This window comes from Pseudophryne corroboree, chromosome 2 (genome assembly GCF_028390025.1).
Source record: "Pseudophryne corroboree isolate aPseCor3 chromosome 2, aPseCor3.hap2, whole genome shotgun sequence".
NCBI lineage: Eukaryota > Metazoa > Chordata > Amphibia > Anura > Myobatrachidae > Pseudophryne > Pseudophryne corroboree.
Window position 1 is genome coordinate 390,711,852 of NC_086445.1, and position 26,983 is coordinate 390,738,834.

The 26,983-nt window shown below is 47.1% G+C and overlaps 1 protein-coding gene across 2 annotated transcripts in view; it reads right to left on the reverse strand.

The window, feature by feature from the left end:
* GABRA5 (gamma-aminobutyric acid type A receptor subunit alpha5) overlaps positions 1–26,983 on the reverse strand; it is a 301,112-nt gene that overhangs the window by 78,516 nt on the left and 195,613 nt on the right. For both annotated transcript variants that reach the window (XM_063953304.1, XM_063953306.1), the window contains exon 8: positions 17,030–17,182. In XM_063953304.1, coding sequence (XP_063809374.1) covers positions 17,030–17,182 — 153 coding nt within the window. The remainder of the gene's footprint in view (positions 1–17,029; positions 17,183–26,983) is intronic.

Below are 26,983 nucleotides of genomic sequence, written 5' to 3' on the forward strand. Positions count from 1 at the left end.
GTCCTGACGGAGTCCCAGCATCCACTAGGACGTCAGAGAAATGGGTGTGGCCAATTAAAATGGGACGTGATACACAGACATATGCCCCCAATAGTGCAGTGCCAGATCCACAATTGCCCCCACAGTGCCAGGTATACAAATGCCCCCACAGTGCCAGGTATACAAATGCCCCACAGTGCCCGATCCACAAATGCCCCACAGTGCCAGGTATTCAAATACCCCCACAGTACCAGGTATACAAATGCCCCCACAGTACCCGATCCACAAATGCCCCACAGTGCTAGGTATACAAATGCCCCCACAATGCCAGATCCACAAATGCACCCACAGTGCCAGGTATACAAATGCCCCCACAGTGCCAGATCCACAATTGCTCCCACAGTGTCAGGTAATCAATTGCCCCCACAGTGCCAGGTATACAAATGCCCCACAGTGCCAGCCAATTGCCCCCACAGTGCCAGGTATACAATTTCCCCCACAGTGCAAGATCCACAATTGCCCCCAGAGTGTCAGGTAATCAATTGCCCCCACAGTGCCAAGTATACAAATGCCCCCACAGTGCCAGGTATACAAATGCCCCCACAGTGCCCAATCCACAAATGCCCCACAGTGCCAGGTATACAAATGCCCCCACAGTGCCAGATCCACAAATGCACCCACAGTGCCAGGTATACAAATGCCCCCACAGTGCCAGATCCACAATTGCCCCCACAGTGTCAGGTAATCAATTGCCCCCACAGTGCCAGGTATACAAATGCCCCACAGTGCCAGCCAATTGCCCCCACAGTGCCAGGTATACAATTGCCCCCACAGCAGTGCTGCAGCTGCTTACCGCTGCTGCGCTGCTGCTGCTGCTGCTGCTCCACCGGCTGTGATGTGAGGGTGTTAGGAGGAGAGCTCAGAGCGTGGGCGCGCGGCTATGTCTGGTGCTGGCGTGTAGGACTTCAAACTATCCACCGGTTCGTGAGCCAATCAGAGCTCGCGGACCGGCAGCGGCGGCTCCTGATTGGCTGCCGGTCCGCGAGCTCTGATTGACTCACGAACTCGGCTGGTTTGAAGTCCACTACACGCCACCAGACATAGCCGCGCTGGCGAGCTCTCTTTTCCTGGCAGCTAAGACACGCTGCCGCTGGACTGAGCAGCAGCGTATCTCAGTGACACAAGTGGGGGTCGGCTGGACCGGCCCACGTTGCCATCGGCCCTTCTGGCATTTGCCAGAAGTGCCAGATGGCCAGTCCGGCCCTGTCCCCTAGTATCAGTAGTGTCCTTATGCGTAATTCCCCCCCAGTAGTAGTAGCGTCCTTATACGTAATGCCCCCAAGTAGTAGTTTCCTTATACGTAATGCCCCCCCTGTAATAGTAGCATCCTTATACGTAATGCCCTCCCAGTAGTAGTAGCATCCTTATACATAATGCCCACCAGTAGTAGCATCCTTATACGTAGTGCACGCCCAGTAGCATAAGAGTCCTTATAAGTAATTCCCCCCTAGTATAGTAGCATCCTTATACGTAATGCCCCCCCGGTAGTAGTAGCGTCCTTATACGTAATGCCCCCAAGTAGTAGTAGCTTCCTTATACATAATGCCTCCCCAGTAGTAGTAGCGTCCTTATACGTAATGCCCCCAAGTAGTAGTAGCTTCCTTATACGTAATGCCCCACCCAGTAATAGTAGCGTCCTTATACGTAATGCCCCCCCAGTAGTAGTAGCGTCCTTATACGTAATGCTCACCAGTAGTAGTAGCTTCTTTATACGTAGTGCACCCCCAGTAGTAGTAGCATCATTATACATAATGCCCCCCCAGCAGTAGTAGTGTCCTTATACATAATGCCCCCCCAGCAGCAGTAGCATACTTACATGTAATGCCCCCCCAGTAGTAGTAGCGTCCTTACATGTAATGGCCCCCCAAGTAGTAGCGTCCTTATACGTAATGCCTCCCAGTAGTAGCATCCTTATACGTAATGCCCCCTCCCCCAGTAGTAGCGTCCTTATACGTAATGACCCCCCAGTAGTAGTAGCGTACTTACATGTAATGCCCCCCCAGTAGTAGCGTCGTTATACGTAATGCCCCCCCCATAGTAGTAACGCCCTTACATGTAATTGCCCACCTGTAGTAGCGTCCATAATGCGTGCGCACACAGACATACCTCACACACACACAATTCACACATATATACACACATACACCCCCACCATATACACACACACACACACACACACACACACACACAGACACACCATACACACACATACATTTCTCTCTCACCCTCCACTTACCTAAGTCTGGCTGTCCCTCTCTCTACAGCAGCCTGGTCTGTTTAGCCCTGCCCCTTCCGGGCCATATATCTCCACCCCCTTCCAGGTCATGTAGCTCCACCCCCTCCTCTGATCCTACACAGCCGCTGTCACAGGTGATTGGGGGGGGAGGAGGTTTTTCATGCTGCCAGCGCTGCTACCTGTCATACAGTGACAGGCACAGCAACTGGCAGCAGCAGCAGGGGCGGACAGGACGGCGCAGCAGGGAAGGGATGCAGAGCAGGGGGAGTGCCTCTCCGTCCCAGTGCCTCCCTGTACTGCATCCCTGAGCGCCGGGCCTGACCTAATGACTGTCGACCTAAGTGTTGTCAACCTAATGACCGTATCCCCCAGTATTTACCCTGCAAGAAAAACAAATAAATACAGATGTGTCCACTTACATCTAACCTCCCTGCATGTTAAACAGCCCTTCCAGTCACGCCATGCCGTGGTGTGACTTGGTAGCGGCAAGTGTCTTTTTGTGCAACTTTGTCTATTAAAATGCATCTTAGTCTCAAAACAATGTGAACAGGATGCACAAGCAGCATTTGCTGATTAAAATGATAAGTGGAATGCCTATATTCTGTGTGCGAATGTGGCTATATCTGCATGCAAAATCCTACAATATATTGTGTTTGCAGATACAGCCGCATTCGCACACAGAACATAGGTTTAATCAGCAGAGTCTGCTTGTGCAACTTATACACATAGCAACAATGGCGTAACTACCATAAGTGCAGGGAGTGCAGCTGCTATGAGGCCCAGAGCTGAGAGGGACCCACCTGCCCTGTCACAGTTATATGTGTTGTATACATTTTCAGCTATTGGGTGATACATAGAGGCCCTTACAAACTTTTGCCTTTTGTCCTACAAGATATCTAGTTACACCCTGGACCTGCTCATTCTACTGTGGTATAAAATGAACTGGAGGGCATTATAATATTACATGTAGTAATATGAACTGGGTCACTGTAATGTGACACAATATGAACTGTGGACACTGCATATAGTAATGTGAATTAGGGGTACTGTATTGCATAATGTGTACTGGCAGCCCTACAATGTGACATACTATGGTCTATAAAATAAACAAGGGCAGTACTATGGGGGCATAACATTAACTAAGGCACCACTATAGTTCAGTAAGTAAACTAGGGCACTATTATGGGACATACAATGAACAACTACTGCAGAGGTGTCTCTCTAGAAGCATTAGAACAGGGGCACCTTCAAAATGTTGCTATGGGACCCACAAATGTCTGGCTATGACCCTGCATAGCGATACGACTAAGACCAAGGGTGTAGCTACCATAGGTACTATTGTGCCAAGAGCTGAGAGGGGCCCACCTTTCCTGTCAACATTACATGTGATGTGTTATATAAATTTTTCATAATTTGGTGGTAAATAGGGGCCTTACAAACTTGGGGATTAGAATATATCTAGTTACGCACCCGGACCTGCTCATTGTAGTGTGGTAAATGAACTGGAAGACATAATAATGTTACAAAATATGAGGTGGAGCACTGTAATGTGGAATATGAGGTGAAGCACAGTATGAGCTAGGGCACAGTAATGTGGCACAGTATGAGCTGGGGCACGGTAATGTTGCACAGTATGAGCTGGGGCACTGTAATGTGGCATAATAGGAATTGGGGCACTGTAATGTGACATAATAGATGTGGGGGGCACTAATGTAACAAAATATGAACTGGGCATATTGTGTTAAATAATGTGTAGTGCCGGGATCAGTACTAAATGCCGCCGGTCGGAATCCCGGCGGTTGAAATACCGACGCCGGAATCCCGACCACACAATCCCGACAGGGGTGGCGAGTGGAATGCAGCCCCTTGCGGGCTCGCTTCGCTTGCCACGCTGCGGGCACGGTGCCTCGCTACGCTCGGCACACTATTATATTCTCCCTCTATGGGTGTCGTGGACACCCACGGAGGGAGAATATGTCGGGATTGTGGCGGGCGGGATTGTGGCGGTCGGGATTCCGGCGTCGGTATTTCGACCGCCGAGATTCCGGCCGGCGGCATCTTGACCGCATCCCGTAGTGCCAGCCCTACAATAAGACATAATGTGAACTAGTGCACTACTATGGATTATTAAATAAACTAGGGCACTAATATGGGGCATAACATTAACTATGGTACTACAGTACTATTGGAATAAAATAACAACTGCTATGGAGAGGCAGGGCCAGATTAACAATGGTACAGATGGAGCTACAGCTCCAGGCCCCAGATAGAAGCAGGCCCATCACCATGACAGCATGATAATGATTAACTGCCCAGATGGTCTTATGGTTACCATAAATCATAAGAATGAAATTATTTTTCTAATTTCCTCACAAAGTGATGCTGTTATTCTACTTTTCCATATTTTGGGAGACATTGGGGCTTATAGTGTAGGGAGTGTACATGCCCAAATGTCACTGGCCACACCCACACAGCATTAGCCTCACCTCCTCAACTTCTTACAATAGGCCTTTGATCATTTTCAGCCCCAGGCCCATGTAGACCTTAATCCGGCCTTGTGGAGAGGTGTCTCTCTAGAAGCACTGGAACAGGGGCCTTTCAAGATGTTGCTATGCACACAGTTTTGGCTATGCCCCTGAATAAGACGTATTTTTGGACGTGTTTTTCTGAGCTGACGGAGTTCCAAGGGACAGGTTAGCTCACTCACACCAGGAATCTCCTGCTGCAAGGCATATTGAGCAAGAGGTATGAGGACACATCTGTATGTATGGACCCCTTGCATTCTAACATGTTTTGTTCATGTGCATAATCACTTGCTCTTTTTTGCTTTACTCCCCAATCAAAATCAGGCCCAGAATGTAATTTGTTACCAGTGGGGGATTTTGTCTATGGGCTGCAGATCTGCAGTCATCCCAGGTAAAATCTGCCACCCAGCTCAGTGTCAGACAGTAAAGCCAGATGCAGACTGTGACTGGCAATGACTTCCTATTGGAAGTTCTACCTGTCAGTCACAGACATACAATGCAGTCCCGTTGGAAGGTGATTCCTCCCTCCGGTACTGGCAGACCAGGCAGCAATTAGCAGAAAGTCCACTCACTGCCTTTGGCGCAGCCCAATACGATCCAGCTTCTATGGGCTGAAGCCAATGCAGTCTATAGAAGCCAGGGGTTTGCGCATGTGCACTCAAGATTTCCTTGTGTGCATACACCGATCCCGGCCCCTGTCAGCTCCATTGCGCAGATGCCGGGACCCTCTTCTCCGGCATGGGTAGTGGCAGCCCCTCTACCTAAAAAGGTATGAGCTGCTGCTGTTAGTGACACTTGTAGCTTTAAAATCTTTTGTTGGCAAAGGCACTAAGTAATGTGATTCAAGGCACTTACCTATGGTAGTACTATTGTGAGCTGGCACTAACATTATGTTTCATCCTAATAGAGATTTTAAAGGCCAATTGTTACATTAAAGACTGAATTTGTAATTATCATTCTCATAATAACTAAGTTAGAGATTTTTCTTATTGATCATTTTTTTGATGGTTATAAACTTTGTGACAATGAAGCTATATCCATTGTGAAATTAACAAAAATAAGAATTTACTTACCGATAATTCTATTTCTCGTAGTCCGTAGTGGATGCTGGGACTCCGTCAGGACCATGGGGAATAGCGGCTCCGCAGGAGACAGGGCACAAAAGTAAAAGCTTTAGGATCAGGTGGTGTGCACTGGCTCCTCCCCCTATGACCCTCCTCCAAGCCTCAGTTAGGATACTGTGCCCGGACGAGCGTACACAATAAGGAAGGATTTTGAATCCCGGGTAAGACTCATACCAGCCACACCAATCACACTGTACAACCTGTGATCTGAACCCAGTTAACAGCATGATAACAGCGGAGCCTCTGAAAAGATGGCTCACAACAATAATAACCCGATTTTTGTAACAATAACTATGTACAAGTATTGCAGACAATCCGCACTTGGGATGGGCGCCCAGCATCCACTACGGACTACGAGAAATAGAATTATCGGTAAGTAAATTCTTATTTTCTCTGACGTCCTAGTGGATGCTGGGACTCCGTCAGGACCATGGGGATTATACCAAAGCTCCCAAACGGGCGGGAGAGTGCGGATGACTCTGCAGCACCGAATGAGAGAACTCCAGGTCCTCCTCAGCCAGGGTATCAAATTTGTAGAATTTTGCAAACGTGTTTGCTCCTGACCAAGTAGCAGCTCGGCAAAGTTGTAAAGCCGAGACCCCTCGGGCAGCCGCCCAAGATGAGCCCACCTTCCTTGTGAAATGGGCATTTACATATTTTGGCTGTGGCAGGCCTGCCACAGAATGTGCAAGCTGAATTGTACTACACATCCAACTAGCAATCGTCTGCTTAGAAGCAAGAGCACCCAGTTTGTTGGGTGCATACAGGATAACAGCAAGTCAGTTTTCCTGACTCCAGCCGTCCTGGAAACCTATATTTTCAGGGCCCTGACAACATCTAGCAACTTGGAGTCCTCCAAGTCCCTAATAGCCGCAGGTACCACAATAAACTGGTTCAGGTGAAACGCTGACACCACCTTAGGGAGAAACTGGGGACGAGTCCGCAGCTCTGCCCTGTCCGAATGGACAATCAGATATGGGCTTTTGTGAGACAAAGCCACCAATTCTGACACTCGCCTGGCCGAGGCCAGGGCCACCCGCATGGTCACTTTTCATGTGAGATATTTCAAATCCACAGATTTGAGCGGTTTAAAATGTGATTTGAGGAATCCCAGAACTACGTTGAGATCCCACAGTGCCACTGGAGGCACAAAAGGGGGTTGTATATGCAGTACTCCCTTGACAAACTTCTGGACTTCAGGAAATGAAGCCAATTCTTTTTGGAAGAAAATTGACAGGGCCGAAATTTGAACCTTAATGGACCCCAATTTGAGGCCCATAGACACTCCTGTTTGCAGGAAATGCAGGAATCGACCGAGTTGAATTTTCTTCGTGGGGCCTTCCAGGCCTCACACCACGCAACATATTTTCGCCACATGTGGTGATAATGTTGTGCGGTCACCTCCTTCCTGGCTTTAACCAGGGTAGGAATGACCTCTTCCGGAATGCCTTTTTCCCTTCTTAGCGGCAGAGGCCATGAGTCCTCTGTGAGCATTTCTTGAAGTTCCGGGTACCAAGTCCTTCTTGGCCAATCCGGAGCCATGAGTATAGTTCTTACTCCTCTACGTCTTATAATTCTCAGTACCTTGGGTATGATAAGCAGAGGAGGGAACACATACACCGACTGGTACACCCACTGTGTTACCAGAACGTCCACAGCTATTGCCTGAGGGTCTCTTGTGTTCAGGCGGGACGCCATCATGTCCACCTTTGGTCTTTCCCAACGGTTTACAATCATGTGGAAGACTTCCCGATGAAGTCCCCACTCTCCCGGGTGGAGGTCGTGCCTGCTGAGGAAATCTGCTTCCCAGTTGTCCACTCCCGGAATGAACACTGCTGACAGTGCTATCCCATGATTTTCCGCCCAGCGAAGAATCTTTGCAGTTTCTGCCATTTCCCTCTTGCTTCTTGTGCCGCCCTGTCTGTTTACGTGGGCGACTGCCGTGGTGTTGTCCCACTGGATCAATACCGGCTGACCTTGAAGCAGAGGTCTTGCTAAGCTTAGAGCATTGTTTTATTTGGAGAGAAGTCTCCAGACTTGATCACACTCCCTGGAATTTTTTTCCCTGTGTGACTGCTCCCCAGTCTCTCTGGCTGGCATCCGTGGTCACCAGGACCCAGTCCTGAATGCCGAATCTGCAGCCCTTTAGTAGATGAGCACTCTGCAGCCACCGCTGAAGAAACACCCTTGTCCTTGGAGACAGGGTTATCCGCTGATGCATCTGAAGATCCGGACCATTTTTCCAGCAGATCCCACTGAAAAGTCTTGCGTGAAATCTGCCGAATGGAATCGCTTCGTAAGAAGCCACCATTTTTCCCAGGACCCTTGTGCAATGATGCACTGACACTTTTCCTGGTTTTAGGAGGTTCCTGACTAGCTCGGATAACTCCCTTGCTTTCTTCTCCGGGAGAAACACCCTTTTCTGGACTGTGTCCAGAATCATCCCTAGGAACAGCAAATTGTCGTCGGAAACAGCTGCGGTTTTGGAATATTTAGAATCCACCCATGCTGTCGTAGAACTACTTGAGATAGTGCTACTCCGACCTCCAACTGTTCTCTGGACCTTGCCCTTATCAGGATATCGTCCATTTTCTTTGAAGAAGAATCATCATTTCGGCCATTACCTTGGTAAAGACCCGGGGTGCCGTGGACAATCCAACCGGCATCGTCTGAAACTGATAGTGACAGTTCTGTACTACGAACCTGAGGTACCCTTAGTGAGAAGGGCAAATTGGGACATGGAGGAAGCATCCCTGATGTCCCGGGACACCATATAGTCCCCTTCTTCCTGGTTCGCTATCACTGCTCTGAGTGACTCCATCTTGATTTGAACCTTTGTATGTAAGTGTTCAAATATTTCAGATTTAGAATAGGTCTCACCGAGCCGTCTGGCTTCAGTACCACAATATAGTGTGGAATAATACCCCTTTCCTTGTTGTAGGAGGAGTACTTTGATTGTCACCTGCTGGGAATACAGCTTGGGAATTGTTTCCAATACTGCCTCCCTGTCGGAGGGAGACGTTGGTAAAGCAGACTTCAGGAACCTGCGAGGGGGAGACGTCTCGAATTTCCAATCTTTACCCCTGGGATACTACTTGTAGGATCCAGGGGTCCTGTACGGCCCCAGCGTCATGCTGAGGACTTGGCAGAAGCGGTGGAAGGCTTCTGTTCCTGGGAATGGGCTGCCTGCTGCAGTCTTCTTCCCTTTCCTCTATCCCTGGGCAGATATGACTGGCCTTTTGCCCGCCTGCCCTTATGGGGACGAAAGGACTGGGGCTGAAAAGACGGTGTCTTTTTCTGCTGAGATGTGACTTAGGGTAAAAAAAAAAAAAAGTGGATTTTCCAGCTGTTGCCGTGGCCACCAGGTCCGATGGACCGACCCCAAATAACTCCTTTATACGGCAATACTTCCATGTGCCGTTTGGAATATGCATCACCTGACCACTGTCGTGTCCATAAACATCTTCTGGCAGATATGGACATCGCACTTACTCTTGATGCCAGAGTGCAAATATCTCTCTGTGCTCTATAGTCAATAAAATACTGTCCCTGTCAAGGGTATCAATATTTTCAGTCAGGGAATCCGACCAAGCCACCCCAGCGCTGCACATCCAGGCTGAGGCGATAGCTGGTCGCAGTATAACACCAGTATGTGTGTATATACTTTTTAGGATATTTTCCAGCCTCCTATCAGCTGGCTCCTTGAGGGCGGCCGTATCTGGAGACGGTAACGCCACTTGTTTTGATAAGCATGTGAGCGCCTTATCCACCCTAAGGGGTGTTTCCCAATGCGCCCTAACTTCTGGCGGGAAAGGGTATACCGCCAATAATTTTCTATCGGGGGAAACCCACGCATCATCACACACTTCATTTAATTTATCTGATTCAGGAAAACTACATGTAGTTTTTTCACACCCACATAATACCCTTTTTTGTGGTACTTGTAGTATCAGAAATATGTAACACCTCCTTCATTGCCCTTAACATGTAACGTGTGGCCCTAAAGGAAAATACGTTTGTTTCTTCACCGTCGACACTGGAGTCAGTGTCCGTGTCTGTGTCTATGTCGACCGACTGAGGTAAATGGGCGTTTTAAAGCCCCTGACGGTGTTTGAGACGCCTGGACAGGTACTAATTTGTTTGCCGGCCGTCTCATGTCGTCAACCGACCTTGAAGCGTGTTGACATTATCACGTAATTCCTTAAATAAGCCATCCATTCCGGTGTCGACTCCCTAGAGAGTGACATCACCATTACAGGCAATTGCTCCGCCTCCTCACCAACATCGTCCTCATACATGTCGACACACACGTACCGACACACAGCACACACACAGGGAATGCTCTGATAGAGGACAGGACCCCACTAGCCCTTTGGGGAGACAGAGGGAGAGTTTGCCAGCACACACCAAAACGCTATAATTATACAGGGACAACCTTTATATAAGTGTTTTCCCTTATAGCATCTTAATATATAATCATATCGCCAAATAAGTGCCCCCCCTCTCTGTTTTAACCCTGTTTCTGTAGTGCAGTGCAGGGGAGAGCCTGGGAGCCTTCCCACCAGCAGTTCTGTGAGGGAAAATGGCGCTGTGTGCTGAGGAGATAGGCCCCGCCCCCTATTCCGGCGGGCTCTTCTCCCGGTTTTTCTGAGACCTGGCAGGGGTGAAATACATCCATATAGCCTCAGGGACTATATGTGATGTATTCTTTAGCCAGAAAAGGTATTAACATTGCTGCCCAGGGCGCCCCCCCCCAGCGCCCTGCACCCTCAGTGACCGTTGGTGTGAAGTGTGCTGAGAGCAATGGCGCACAGCTGCAGTGCTGTGCGCTACCTCATGAAGACTGAAAAGCCTTCAGCCGCCGGTTTCTGGACCTCTTCTTACTTCGGCATCTGCAAGGGGGTCGGCGGCGCGGCTCCGGTGACCCATCCAGGCTGTACCTGTGATCGTCCCTCTGGAGCTAGTGTCCAGTAGCCTAAGAAGCAAATCCATCCTGCACGCAGGTGAGTTCACTTCTTCTCCCCTAGGTCCCTCGTTGCAGTGAGCCTGTTGCCAGCAGGACTCACTGAAAATAAGAAACCTATCAAAACTTTTACTCTAAGCAGCTCTTTATGAGAGCCACCTAGATTGCACCCTGCTCGGACGGGCACAAAAACCTAACTGAGGCTTGGAGGAGGGTCATAGGGGGAGGAGCCAGTGCACACCACCTGATCCTAAAGCTTTTACTTTTGTGCCCTGTCTCCTGCGGAGCCGCTATTCCCCATGGTCCTGACGGAGTCCCAGCATCCACTAGGACGTCAGAGAAATAGATTTAGCGCAATGGTCAATTTTATTTATACGGTCATAAAATTATAATAAAACGAAGAAATGTGGAGGTAGTTTAATTTCCCTCAGGAGTTGTTGCTTTTACTGTAAGTATTTTATTATGACCATTTTCAAGATCACAAAGACCTTTGTGTGTACAAATTGTACCTTTAAACAACCTCAAAATGAGATATTAAAAACCCATCTTGTTTGCATGTCTCATATGCTTTACAATCCCTTTCAAAGGGAGGGAATAAGTCATCCTTGATTGTGTTCTCCCCTTGAATTAATATAATTACCATTGTCATGCAGTTACCATATTGAAAACTTTTCACATTTACACTGGATCCACTTAGACATCACTCACATTTACATAGGGGTATATTTACTAAAATTCGTATTTTTCCGAATGAGGTTAAAGTTCAATCACGAATGACATCGAAAGTGTAAATTTGCAACTTTTTGATTTTATTACGACTAATTTACTAAGCTGTCGTATTCTGTATTTTCGTATTTACCGATGTCGATGTCATTCGTATTTTTTGGCAGTGTTTTACGTGAGTGAATTGTAAAACACTGCCGACTTTAACACAATGAATCTCGGCCGGATCTGTGAGATCCGTGCTGGGCTTCATTGTGCACCTTTCGTAAAAAATAATACATTGTTAAAATTAAAAAAAAAATGCGTGGGGTCCCCCCCCCCTAAGCAAAACCAGCCTCGGGCTCTTTGAGCCGGTCCTGGTTGAAAAAATATGGGGAAAAAAGTGACCGGGGTTCCCCCATATTTAATCAACCAGCACCGGGCTCTGCGCCTGGTCCTGGTTCCAAAAATACAGGGGACAAAAAGCGTAGGGGTCCCCCGTATTTCTGAAACCAGCACCGGGCTCCACTAGCCAGATACATAATGCCACAGCCGGGGGACACTTTTATATTGGTCCCTGCGGCCCTTGCATTACATACCCAACTAGTCACCACTGGCCGGGGTACCCTGGAGGAGTGGGGACCCCTTCAATCAAGGGGTCCCCCCCCTCCAGCCACCCAAGGGCCAGGGGTGAAGCCCGAGGCTGTCCCCCCCATCCAAGGGCGGCTGATGGGGGGCTGATAGCCTTTTTGTCAAAATTTGAATATTGTTTTTAGTAGCAGTACTAGAAGTCCCAGCAAGCCTCCCCCGCAAGCTGGTACTTGGAGAACCACAAGTACCAGCATGCGGTGGAAAACCGGGCCCACTGGTACCTGTAGTACTACTACTAAAAAAATACCCCAATAAAAAAAGACACACACCTTGAAAGTAAAAGTTTCATACATACATCCACACCTCCAAACATACATACTTACCTATGTTCACACAAGGGTCGGTCCTCTTCTCCATGTAGAATCCATGGGGTACATGTTGGATAAATTATACTCACATAATCCAGTGTAGTTCGGTCCTCTTCTGTTCTATTTGTAATCCACGTACTTTGCAAAATAAAAAAACGGATACACGACCACGCACTGAAAGGGGCCCCATGTTTTCACATGGGACCCCTTTCCCCGACTGCCAGGAACCCCCCCTGACTTCTGTCTAAGAGGGTTCCTTCAGCCAATCAGGGAGCGCCACGTTGTGGCACCCTCCTGATTGGCTGTGTGCTCCTGTAGTGTATATCAGGCAGCACACGGCAGTGATACAATGTAGCGCCTATGCGCTCCATTGTAACCAATGGTGGGAACTTTGTGGTCAGCGGTGAGGTTACTTTCGGTCAACCGCTGACCACAAAGTTCCCACCATTGGTTACAATGGAGCGCATAGGCGCTACATTGTATCACTGCCGTGTGCTGCCTGACATACACTACAGGAGCACACAGCTAATCAGGAGGGTGCCACAACGTGGCGCTCCCTGATTGGCTGAAGGGACCCTCTTAGACAGAAGTCAGGGGGGGTTCCTGGCAGTCGGGGAAAGGGGTCCCATGTGAAAACATGGGGCCCCTTTCAGCGCGTGGTCGTGTATCCGTTTTTTTATTTTGCAAAGTACGTGGATTACAAATAGAACAGAAGAGGACCGAACTACACTGGATTATGTGAGTATAATTTATCCAACAGGTACCCCATGGATTCTACATGGAGAAGAGGACTGACCCTCGTGTGAACATAGGTAAGTATGTATGTTTGGAGGTGTGGATGTATGTATTAAACTTTTACTTTCAAGATGTGTGTCTTCTGTTTTTATTGGGGTATTTTGTTTAGTAGTAGTACTACAGGTACCAGTGGGCCCGGTTTTCCACCGCATGCTGGTACTTGTGGTTCTCCAAGTACCAGCTTGCGGGGGAGGCTTGCTGGGACTTGTAGTACTGCTACTAAAAACAATATTCAAATTTTGACAAAAAGGCTATCAGCCCCCCATCCGCCGCCCTTGGATGGGGGGACAGTCTCGGGCTTCTCCCCTGGCCCTTGGGTGGCTGGAGGGGGGGACCCCTTGATTGAAGGGGTCCCCACTCCTCCAGGGTACCCCGGCCAGGGGTGACTAGTTGGGTAAGTAATGCCAGGGCCGCAGGGACCAATATAAAAGTGTCCCCCGGCTGTGGCATTATGTATCTGGCTAGTGGAGCCCGGTGCTGGTGTCAGAAATACGGGGGACCCCTACGCTTTTTGTCCCCCGTATTTTTGGAACCAGGACCAGGCGCAGAGCCCGGTGCTGGTTGTTTAAATATGGGGGAACCCCGGTCAATTTTTTCCCCATATTTTTTCAACCAGGACCGGCTCAAAGAGCCCGAGGCTGGTTTTGCTTAGTAGGGGGGACCCTACGCATTTTTTTTTTGCAAATTTAACACTTTCCCACCCCTTCCCACTGATAAACATGCACGGATCTCATGGATCCGTGCATGCCTCTCAGAACACGGTTAAAAAAAGCAGGTCTGTTTTATTTTAGCACTTTTTCACGATTTGTATTTTTTCACGGCAGTGTTTGGCTATTGTCGGCAGTGTTTGTGAATTGCACTTTTTAGTAAATGACCGAGTTCTACCAAATTCCATGCGTATTTGACCGATGGTGTTTTCATTCGTATTTTTTTCCTTGGACTTCCAAAAAAATACGAATGCCCTCATCACTGCCGTGATTTGAGTTTAGTAAATTCCCGAGATGACACTTTGAAGAAAAAACACCATCTCGGTCAAAATCGGGACCTTAGTAAATATACCCCATAGTGTCCTTCCTGTCCTGTAGAATTCTGGGCATATCTGCATGGACACTATTTTTATATGTAATTGCCACCATAAGATGCAAAACTGTTATTAATGCTCGGTTAGGCATACCATACCATCCCTTTAAACTGGGACACTCATGACTTACAGTGCACTCAGAAAGTATTCACAGCGCTTCACTTTTTCCACATTTTGTTATGTTACAGCCTTATTTCAAAGTGGAATAAATAAAAAAAAATCCCTCAAAATTCTACACACAATACCCCATAATGACAACATGAAAACAGTTGTTTTTTTTTGTTGAGATTTTTGCAAATTTCTTAAAAATAAAAAACTAAGAAATCACAGCCTTTGCTCAATACTTTGTTGATGCACCTTTAGCAGCAATTACATCCTCATGTCTTTTTGAGTATGATGCCACAAGCTTGGCACACCTATCTTTGGGCAGTTTCGTCCATTCCTCTTTGCAGCACCTCTCAATCTCCATCAGGTTGGATGGGAAGTGTCGGTGCACAGCCATTTTCAGATCTCTCCAGAGATGTTCAATCGGATTCAAGTCTGGGCTCTGGCTGAGCCACTCAAGGATATTCAAAGAGTTGTCCTGAAGCCACTCCTTTGATATCTTGGCTGTTTGCTTAGGGTCGTTGTCCTGCTGAAAGATGAACCGTCACCCCAGTCTGAGGTCAAGAGCGCTCTGGAGCAGGTTTTCATACAGGATGTCTCTGTACATTACTGCATTCATCTTTCTCTCTATCCTGACTAGTCTTCCAGTTTCTGCCACAGAAAAACATCCCCACAGCATTATGCTGCCACCACCATGCTTCACTGTAGGGATGGTATTGGCCTGGTGATGAGCGGTGCCTGGTTTTCTCCAAACATGATGCCTGGCATTTACACCAAAGAGTTCAATCTTTGTCTCATCAGATCAGAGAATTTTGTTTCTCATGGTCTGAGAGTCCATCAGGTACATTTTGGCAAACTCCATGCGGGCTGCCATGTACTGTTTACTAAAGAGTGACTTCCGTCTGGCCACTCTACCATACAGGCCTGATTGCTGGATTGCTGCAGAGATGGTTGTCCTTCTAGAAGGTTCTCCTCTCTCCACAGAGGCATGCTGTAGCTCTGACAGAGTGACCATTGGGTTCTTGGTCACCTCCCTGACTAGGGCCCTTCTCCCCCGATCACTCAGTTTAGACGGCCGACCAGCTCTAGGAAGAGGTTCCAAACTTCTTCCATTTACAGATGATGGAGGGCACTGTGCTCATTGGGATCTTCAAAGCAGCAGACATTTTTCTGTATCCTTCCCCAGATTTGTGCCTTGGAGACAATCCTGTCTCGGAGGTCTACAGACAATTCCTCTGACTTCATGCTTGGTTTGTGCTCAGACATGCATTGTCAAGTGTGGGACCTTATATAGACAGGTGTGTGCCTTTCCAAATCATGTCCAACCAACTGAATTTACCACAGGTGGACTCCAATTAAGCTGTATGAACATCTCAAGGATGATCAGTGGAAACAGGATGCATTTTGAGCTTTATGGCAAAGGCTGTGAATACTTATGTAAATGTGATTTCTTAGTTTTTTATTTTTAATAAATTAGCAAAAATCTTAAAAAAACTTTTTTAACATTGTCATTATGGGGTATTGTGTGTAGAAATTTGAGGCTGTAACATAACAAAATGTGAAAAAAGTGAAGTGCTGTAAATACTTTTCGGATGCACTGCACACAGATTCCTTGACTGATTAAAACCAGGTGAAATACAGTCTTGAATGAAGCCAGCCACAGAACCTGTTTAATTCATGAGTGTCCCAATTTAAAGGGATAGTAAGATAAGCTCATTAATAGTAGGCATAACAACACACAAGCATGCAGATTTGGATATTGCACTGTCATACTGTCCAGCATAGCAGTATAAAATACCTTCAAACTCTTGCTTTATCATTGCATATTTGGTGCCCCATATTTATCTAGCAATTTCTACTTTTTGTTTACCACCTTAATATACAGAAGCTCTCATGTCAGGGTAAGCAGTTCAACACAATGCAGTACAATTGAAAAAAGTAGACTGCTACAGTACATTAACATTTATTGTCGAAAAACATAATCTTAATACTTAAACGGATTACACACTGGCATTAGGAATACGCCAATGATACAGCATCTTAAAGGCAGGTGACATTCAGTTGTTACTAGTTCTTACACTTACAGATTGGGGAAATTAATAGATGAATTGCACTTACTCCACTGCATTAACTTGTTAGTTGTGGTATTGTCACATACTGTAATGCGATTTTGGATACTAATATCTTGTGTAGATCACAATGAGAATGTACTGTAACTATTAATAAATAATCCCCATTGAGACCTTTGTTAATGCTAACTGACCTATGTTAATTGAATAGAAAAGGTTTTTAATCAGCGTTAAGCAATTTTCAGCCAACTGGCAGCTAACTGAATGTATAACATAACACCACTTTGCTAGTAGAGCAAATGCTATTGACTGCCTACCTGAAGCTTGTGCCTAAAGTAAAAGATTTGCAGAATGTACTAAAATACTCTGCAAAGTGTGTTAGTACAGTATGCACCCAGACAGCAGCAACCAGAAGATTACATTGGACTTACCAAACACTGTACGGGCTGGAACTGATTCACGGTTTAACCAGAATGATACTTGGGACAAAATGACTGTCATTATACAAGGCAGGTATGTTTGGATAACAAAATAGCCAATTTTCCTTTTTAAATGAAAATGTGCCGTCATCACAGTGTATTCACCTAGGAATGAAAAGACAATTAAACATCGCATGTGACAGATGTTCAGCCATTATTACATACATACACTGAGAGATGAAATGTCAGCACACTTAGCATGTGGAAGAAGGAATGACACAGTCATAGATACAAAATAGTGATTACTGGCCGGCTGGGAGCATGATGAGGCTTAGAAAATCCATTGACGACTGATGCTTTCCCCGTGCAAAATCGGATTTTTGTATTTTACTAATCCCTGGTTACAATCTGTGTCCTGCTCTTTGTGATCCAGCCTGCAATCAGCCTCCTTCCTATCCTGATGCCCTGTATAGGGAGAGATAGCACTGTCTGCAGGAGAGGGCACAGTGCAAACCAGGGGTCTCCCAGACCCCCTGGCTGGCCCGGGTCATGATGTCTCACCGATTCTTCTGCCTCTTCTCTTTGCTCGCTTTACAAAGTAAAGGTGAATTACCATTTATTGCTGACAACAACGCAGCTCTGATGGTGAACTGGTAAGTTTATATATGTGTACAAATTTTTCTAGGCTTGTTTTGTGTTTCAGATATATAGTTGCTGTATTGATCTTGCAACACTTCTGATGTGTGGACAATTTTGCAGAAGTCGGATTTGTGTGTTTGTTAATCAATTATTACTGATCATGATTGTTGATTCTGGTATATGTGCAAAGAAATCAGTGTCACACTGCTGTCGTCTTCCTAATACTCCAGCAGTGTGCGTGACGTGCTCTGTTGCAGTGTGCAATTACAGTCAGCAACACTTTTATTCCAGCCAGAAAAACGGAGCATGCCTACAGGTTTTCTTGTGCTACATGTATGGATATAAATGACACATGGGCTAAAGTTACCTATAATATGTCTGTGGATCCTGCAGGCAGCAATTTGGATAGAATTGTGCCCAGCACTGTAGTGTAGCACTTCTCCTGCTGATCTCTAACCTGGGAAGCTACTGCTAGTTGGTGATCATAAGTGTATTATATTTAAGATACTTTTGTGTATGTGACCTGAGGCCATGTGATGTTAGGCTCCCCTCCAGCCCCCACTCCATACAATGCAATATATGCACACTCAGCCTTGCAGTCTCAGATCCCCATTATGCTGTATCTTATATCATTATTATACTCTGTAATAAATACACCCAGCAATGTAACCATTGATCTGTGTTGCACAGTATCTTATATCCCTATTATACCCCCATCCATTGTATATACTGTTCTGCCTTTGGTGGGAGGGGGTAGGAGGATAATGAAATGAAAGGAACCACCAAACTGCCGGGGCAGGGGGGATAAAAGCAAATTCCAAGATGGGGTATGCAGAACATGTCCTCCGTAATTAAGGAGGGGGGGGGGGGGGCACAACGTGTTATAGCTGCGAGGGCAGTGATTTTATGAGGGAAGAGACAAATGCCGGGCTGTACAGGTGGGGTACAGGTACATTCCATGCCACAGCTGGAATGCTTTGTCCTGTGCCATGCTCCCATTTATTTGTCCTTTTAATGTTGAGCGCCTAGAAAAAAAAACAGAATTAACCATGGAACTTGTTTGTAAAATCCCTTGTGCCTGCCTGTAGAGCACAGTAACTCCGCAATGCCACACTTATGGAAGGAGTGACTATTGGATTAAGCTTTTAATTATCCTATTTTCTGGATAGCATCTGTAGAAGTAACAACAATCCCCAACTATAAGGAGAGTGCACAGAGAAGGACCTGCATTAGTTTCCGTACTATACTAGTGGACAGCGGTGAACTTATCATTTACTCACTCTGCTAATCAAATAGAGGAAAACATTAAGGAGGAGGGAGGGGGATGCACGAGGTGGCTTTAGGGGATTACCAGCAGCACATGGTGAAAAGAAGTAGGGAGAGATCAAAGACAAACAGGGAAGAGCAAAGAATAGATAGAAGAACCATAGCAGAAGGCAGGCACATAGAATTAAAACATAAAATACTTATCTCGGAAAAGCTCCTCTCTGAGTGCCATCAGGCTGCTCTGTTCCAACTGGGCCCCTCTAAAGTTCACGAAGAAGGAGGACAAGACGTGCACTCTCATCCTCTGCCTGCAACCTTTTCTGTTTAGTACTGACACCCCCTCCCTCCTGCTGCTACTTAAATATGCTGTGCCAGCATCCTGCCCTCTGCCTGTGGCTGTACTGCCCCACTGGTTAGTTGCCCCTTAGATGTCAAAATGGGGATAGGGTTCACTCACCCATCCCCTTGATTTTCCCATTGCCGGTGCCAGGCCACCTCTCGCCCCTCCCCCTTAGTCAACCCTGGCCACCACCATTCTAGGCAAACTTTGCCCCTAATGTGCCATCATCACAGTATATTCACCTAGGAATGAAAAGACAATTACACATCACATGTGACAGATGTTCAGCCATTATTACATACATACACTGAGAGATGAAATGTCAGCACACTTAGCATGTGGAAGAAGAAATGATACAGTCTTGGATACAAAATAGTGATTACTGGCCGGCTGGGAGCATGATGAGGCTTAGAAAATCCATTGATGACTGATGCTTTCCCGTGTAAAATCGGATTTTTGTATTTTACTAATCCCTGGTTACAATCTGTGTCCTGCTCTTTGTGATCCAGCCTGCAATCAGCCTCCTTCCTATCCAGATGCCCTGTATAGGGAGAGATAGCACTGACTGCAGGAGAGGGCACAGTGCAAACCAGGGGTCTCCCAGACCCCCTGGCTGGCCCGGGTCATGATGTCTCACCGATTCTTCTGCCTCTTCTCTTTGCTCACTTTACAAAGTAAAGGTGAATTACCATTTATTGCTGACAACAACGCAGCTCTGATGGTGAACTGGTAAGTTTATATATGTGTACAAATTGTTCTAGGCTTGTTTTGTGTTTCAGATATATAGTTGCAGTATTGATCTTGCAACAGTATTGATCTTGCAACACGTGATGGGCGGACAATTTTTCAGAAGTCGGATTTGTGTGTTTCTTAATTAAACCAGCAATTATTAATGATCGTGATTGTTGATTCTGGTATATGTGCAAAGAAATCAGAGCCACACTGCTGTCGTGTTCCTAATACTCCAGCAGTGTGCGGGATGTGTGTGTGCTTTGCTGCAGTGTGCAATTACAGTCATAAACACTTTTATTCCAGCCAGAAGCTGAGCACGCCTACAGGTTTTCTTGTGCTACAAGTATGGATATAAATGACACATGGGCTAAATTTACCTGTAATATATCTGTGGATCCTGCAGGCAGCAATTTGGATAGAATTGTACCCAGCACTGTAGTGTAGTTCTTCTCTCCTGTAACCTGGGAAGCTACTTCCAGTTGTTGATCATAAGTGTATTATGGTGGTCATTCTGAGTTGTTCGCTCGTTGCCGATTTTCGCTATACTGCGATTAGTCGCTAACTGCGCATGCACATGGTATGCAGAACGCATGCGCTTAGTTATTTTACTAAAAACGTAGCTGTTTTGCTATAGCGTCTGCGGCGCTTTTCAGTCGCACTGGTGTTCAGTAAATGATTGACAGGAAAGGGGCGTTTCTCGGCGGCAACTCAGCGTTTTCCCAGCGTTGGCTAAAAAACGCAGGCGTGTCAGGGAAAACGCGGGAGTGTCTGGAGAAACGAGGGAGTGGCTGGCCGAATGCAGGGCGTGTTTGTGACGTCAAACCAGGAATGAAACGGCCTGAGCTGATCGCAGTGTAGGAGTAAGTCTCGAGCTACTCAGAAACTGCTAAGAATTTTCTATTCGCAATTCTGCTAATCTTTTGTTTGCAATTCTGCTATGCTAAGATACACTCCCAGAGGGCGGCGGCCTAGCGTGTGCACTGCTGCTAAAATCAGCTAGCGAGCGAACAACTCGGAATGACCCCCTATATTTAAGATACTAGTGTGTATGTGACCTGAGGCCAGGGCCGAATTAAAAATGGGACTGGTGGAGCTCCAGGCTCCAGGCCCCACATTCATATAGGCCCAGACAGTGCTGGTAGCTATTGGTGACAAGAAAAAAGAAAACAAATTTCTGTCACCATCAGTGGCTGTCCGAGGCCCCTGCCACTCACTCCCTCTCCCCCTCCACCCCAAGCTAGTGCCCACATACACTCCACTAGTGCAGTTCAGTAGAACGCACTTCATGTGCCTATGTGCTAAGGGTATCCGGTCTCTAGGTCGACAGTAACTAGGCTGACATTGTTTAGGTCGAGCACTATTGGTCCACAGTAACTAGGTCGACAGGGTTTCTAGGTCGACAGGTCAAAAGGTTGACATGAGTTCACTTTTTTTCTTTTTTTGAACTTTTTCATACTTTACGATCCACGTGGATTACGATTGGGAATGGGAACCTGTGCTGAGCGCAGAGGTAACAGAGCGAGAGGGGATATGGTGCACTAATTGGGGTTCCCGGTGACTGTACGGCGAAAACAACACTAAAAAAAAAAAAATAACATGTCAACCTTTTGACCTGTCGACCAAGACCATGTCAACCAATTACTGTCGACCCAATAGTGGTCGACCTAGTTACTATCGACCTTGCATACCACACCTGTGCTAAATGGCTGATGACTGGAGGAAGCAGTCCAGCCCCTCCACTCGTGTTTCCTTCCCCTCCTCTCACCTTCTCCCCTGGGACGCTGTTTGCTGTTGCCGGGGCTCAGCGGTGCTAAAACCAAATGATGGGACCTGCTGCTGCCAGCGATAATGATGGCGACCTGCTGCTGCCAGAGCTAATAACATGGACCTGCTGCTGTCAAAGGTATAAAGTGCCACCTGTATGGGGGGGGGAGGAGGTACACAGTGCCGCCTGTATGGGTGGGAGGTGGAGAAGGGGGTACACATTGCTGCCTGTACGGGGGGGGGGGGAGGTGGTACACAGTGCCACCTATATTGGGGGATACACAGTGCTGCCTGTATGAGGAGGTAGAGAAGGTAGACAGTGCATCCTGTATAGGGGGGGGGTACACAGTGCATCCTGTACGGGGTGGGAGGGAGAAGGTACAAAGTGTTGACTGTATGAGGGGAGAGGAGGTACACAGTGCTGCCTGTACAGGGGGTGGTTAGGGGATACCTGTTTTAACCCTTTATATTTCTGTCTCCCCCTCTCTTTCTCTATCTCTTTGTCTCCCCCTTCTCTCTTTCTGTGTCTCTCCTCTTCTTTCTCTGTCTTCCCTTCTCCTGTGTGTGTCTCACACCCTTATCTCTCTGTCTCCCTCCTTTTCTCTCTCTCTCTCTCTCTCTCTCTCTCTCTCTCTCATTCTATCTCTTTGTCTCCCAAACTTCTTTTTCTCTCTCTGTGTCTCCCCTTCTCTCTGTCTCCCACCCTTCTCTCTCTCTCTCTCTCTCTCTCTCTCTCTCTCTCTCTCTCTCCTCCCTTCTCTCTCTCCATTTCTCTATTTTATGTTTCTCTCTTATTCCCCCTCTCACTCCTCTCTCACTTTCTCTCCACTTCTCTCTGTCTCCCCTTTCACTATCTCTCTGTACCCCCCTTTCTCTCTCTCCCTCCTCCCAATCTGTCTTCCCCTTCTCTCTCTATCCCTTTCTGCCTCCTCCCCTTCTCTTTTTCTCTTGTTTGTCTCTCTCTATCTCCCTCCGATATCTCTCCCCCTCTCTCTCTCTCCTCTCCCACCCCCTCTCTCTAACTGTCCCCCCTTCTCTCTGTGTGTGTCTCTTCCTTATATCTCTCTGTCTACCCCTTCTCTCTCTTCTTCCCCCTTCTCTTTCTCTCTCTTTCTCCCTCCCCTCCCCCTTTCTCATTCCTATCTAACCCTCTCCTCTCTCCACTTTCTCTCTGTATCTTCCACCTTCTCTCTCTCTTCTGTGTCTCCCCCCTTCTCTCTCTCTCTCTCTCTCTCTCTCTCTCTCTCTCTCTCTGTCCCCTTTCTCTCCCTCCCCCCTGGTCTCTTTCTTTCTCTCTCTCTCTCCCCTCCTCTCTCTATCTCTTTCTGTCTCCCCATCTTCTCTCTTTATGTGTCTACCCCACCTCTGTGTGTGTGTGTGTGTGTGTGTGTGTGTGTGTGTGTGTGTGTGTGTGTGTGTGTGCCCTCTCCTTCTCTCTCTCTGTCTTCTCTCGCGTCTCTCTCTCTCTCTCTCTCTCTCTCTCTCTCTCTCTCTGTACCCCCTTCTCTCTTCTTTCTCTCTCATCTTTCTTTCTCCAACTTCTCCCCCTGTCTCCCCCTTCTCACTCTCTACCCCTTCCCTCTCTTGGTCTCCCCCTTCTGTCTCTTTCTCCTTTTCTATCTCTCTTTCTTTCTCTCCCATTTCCCTAATATAAGAATGCCAGGGAGGGTTATTGTTAGGCCGCGGGAGGGGGGTTAAGGTTAGACACTAGGGTGAAGGTTAGTGTTAGGCTGTGCGAGGGGAAGGTTAGGCTGCATGAGGGGAGGGTTAGGCTGCTGGAGGGTTAGGGTTAGGGTAAAGGGAAGGGTTAGTTTACTTTGCAAGAAGTGTCAGTATTCTGACCACCAGCATCCTCACTGTTGGGATCCCATACCCAACCAATAGAGAGGCACATATAGACATAGGCAAATGCGGACACATACTGACATAGGTACATACGGACATGAGCAAATTCAGACATAGGCACATAAAGATGTAGACGAGCACATATAGACATATTACAGGCACATATAGACATACAGGAGCACATACGGATGTAGAGGAACACATACAGACCCAAACAGACATAGGCACATATGAACATAGAGGGGCACATTGGGACATAGAGAAGCACATATGGACATAGGCACATATGGACATAGAAGAGCACATACAGACATAGAGGAGCACATACAGACATGGAGGAGCACATATGGACACAGAGGATCATGTAAAGACATAGGCACATATGGACACAGGGGAGCACATATTTGCATACTGTAGCCACATATGGACTTAGAAGACCACATGAGCTCCAAATTTTAACTTGCCACTGGAACGACTTTACACCCCTGGATGCCACCCCACAACATACCCCCACATGACTACTCACACCGCCATAGCACACAACAACAATTTCAGCTCCAGGCCCAAGTGGACCATAATCTGGCACTACCTGGGGCTACGTGATGTTAGGCTCCCCTCCTGCCCCCACCTGGCACCAGCATGCAATCAAATTAACCAGTTGCTGCAGCTGGAGCCACAGAGCAGCAAGCTTTTAAGAGGTGACCAGCTCGTGTCCTGCCCGGATTTTAAACCTTTCTTTCCTCTATCTAATGCCTACACACATCTGGTGGCCTGGGATTGGGTAGAAACCCTCCCTGCACACACTGGGGTGTCCGATGTACCCTCACTCACAGGGGTCTATGTACTATGGCTAAGCCTTGGAGATAAAGTGGAAATAAATAAAGTACCAGCCAATCCTCAGCTCCTAACTGCTATGTTACAGGCTGCATTTGAATAATGAAGTTAGGAGCTGGTTGGTACTCTATCTCCCTTTGCTTTACCACTGCAGCCACTTTCTGCCCAGTGTACCCTCACAACCAGCAGGGATAGCAGTAATTGCAGCATGAGCAGCTGGGGCATACCCAGTTCTATCATTAAGGTACGGATGTAGCCATGTTCATATATGCCACCATGCGTATGCATGTGCGCACACATCGCGGCATAGTGTGAATGCGCCTCTTTGCAAGTGATCACAGTGGGCATTCACTCCCTAGGATAACACTGTGTGCACTCGCGTATGCAGCAGGCACACTTGCCGCACCATTGCTGCAACGATGAGTGAGGCTACATCTGAAGTCCATGAGGGTTTAGAATGAAATACCTACAATCAAAATCCCGACGGTCAAAATCCCGACAACAATTGACCAATGGTCAAAAACCCGACAAGGTCAAAATACTGACAAGGTCAAAATACCGTAATTTAAAATACCAACAAAGTCAAAATACCAACATTTATAAAGTCGACAGGTCGAAAAGTCAACACACATTTTTCATTGGTTTTTGGTGTGTATGTTGACATAGGTCGACATGGACACCGTATAAGTGTACTGCTTCTCCTCGCATGGCATGCTGCACTCGCCATGCTTTACGCACGGTGCCTCGCTGCGCTCCGGACACTATTATATTCCCCATCCAGGATCACTGGGATGGTGAAGTATGAACATGTCGGTTTCAATGAAAAAATCATGAAAAACTCATGTCGACTTTTTGACCAGTCAACATATTAAATGTCTGTATTTTGATCTTGTCGGTATTTTAAATGTCGGTGTTTTGAAAATGTTGGTATTTTGTCCTTGTAGGTATTTTGACCATCAGTCATTAGTTGTCGGGATTTTGACTGTCGGGATTTGGTTGTAGGTAAATTGCCCGCATCCCGTCATGACATAAGTGTACCATGTATCAGCATGTACGCACCAGGTGCACTCTACAGGGAAATATCTACTTAATACTATCATGTATGATATATATATATGTTTGCTCTTTGTGCGTGTGAGCCTGCACAAGACACGCATTTTCTTTTTTTCAGCCCAATGAGAAATGGACTATAAACTGTATGGGGCCCAATTTTTTATTAAATATTCCCAGAAAACTACCGTATTCGGGGAGGGATAACCACAAATATTCAGTATCACCTTCATGTATGAAAGAGGCAGATGCAACCCCCATAGGGTTCTATGGTCAAGGACGGACTGGGGCTGCATTAGAGCCCTGGCATTGACATGAGCATGCGTGCTTACAGAAAGGGGGGTGTTAATTGCTCATTGTTGCAGATTTGCGGCAATCTGTAGCGTCTCCATGCTTGGCAGCTGAGCAGAGCACCAGGAGGTGGAGCAGCTCGACCAGACCCTGTATCCATGTGCCACATGGGCAGCCAAGCAGAGTGCTGAGTGGTTGTGCTGTTCAGCCAGCCCATCTCTCTATTTGGCCAGTCAGCCAATCAGAGGTATTTGTCAGATGGGCAGTACGGCCCTGCTATACAGGATGCAATGCTGTCAAATTTGCCAAGCTCTAGGACACAAAGCATTCCCAAGCTCGACCCCTGGAGCTTATGCCATCTTCAGCCAGTTATAGCCAGCAGAGGGCCATAGAGCGCCCTGTGTTCCTTTTCTGCTCAATTTGGTGGGAAAAAAAAGGATTTTAATTACCTACCGGTAAATCCTTTTCTCGTAGTCCATAAGGGATATTGGGTAGACTTGGTACGATGGGTATAGACAGGGTTCAAAGGAGCCGGTGCACTTTAAATTTCTTCACTGGGCGTGCTGTCTCCTCCCCTCTATGCCCCCTCCCACAGATATAGGTAATACAGTGACCGAAGGAGAATGGACATATATGAGAGAAAGAACATAACGACAATGAGTGGTGAGATTTATACACCAGCACACCACTAACATACAACAACCAGCAACGGCTGGTAACAACAATAGCAACAGCTGAACAGGTAACCATATAAAAGAGAACCTGCAGAAAAGTATACACACGGGGCGGGCACCCAATTTCCCTTATGGACTATGAGATAAGGATTTAAGGGTAGGTTATTAAAATCCTATTTTCTATAGCATCCATAAGGGATATAGGGGAGACTTAGTATGATGGGGACGTCCGAAAGCTTCCAGAATGGGCAGGAATGTGCGGAGACTGCTGCAGCACCGCCTGCCCAAACTGGGTATCCTCTTTGGCAAGGGTATCAAACTTGAAGACCTTAACAAAAGTGTTCTTCCCTGACCAGGTAGCAACTCAGCATAGTTGCAAGGTCGAGACTCCACGGGCAGCCACCCAGAAAGATCCCACCGATCTTGTAGAGTGAGCCTTCAGAGACTTAGGAACAAATAAGGTTGCTGACACATAGGCCAGTTGGATAGTAAGCCTAAGCCAATGAGCAATGGACTGCTTTGAAGCAGGGC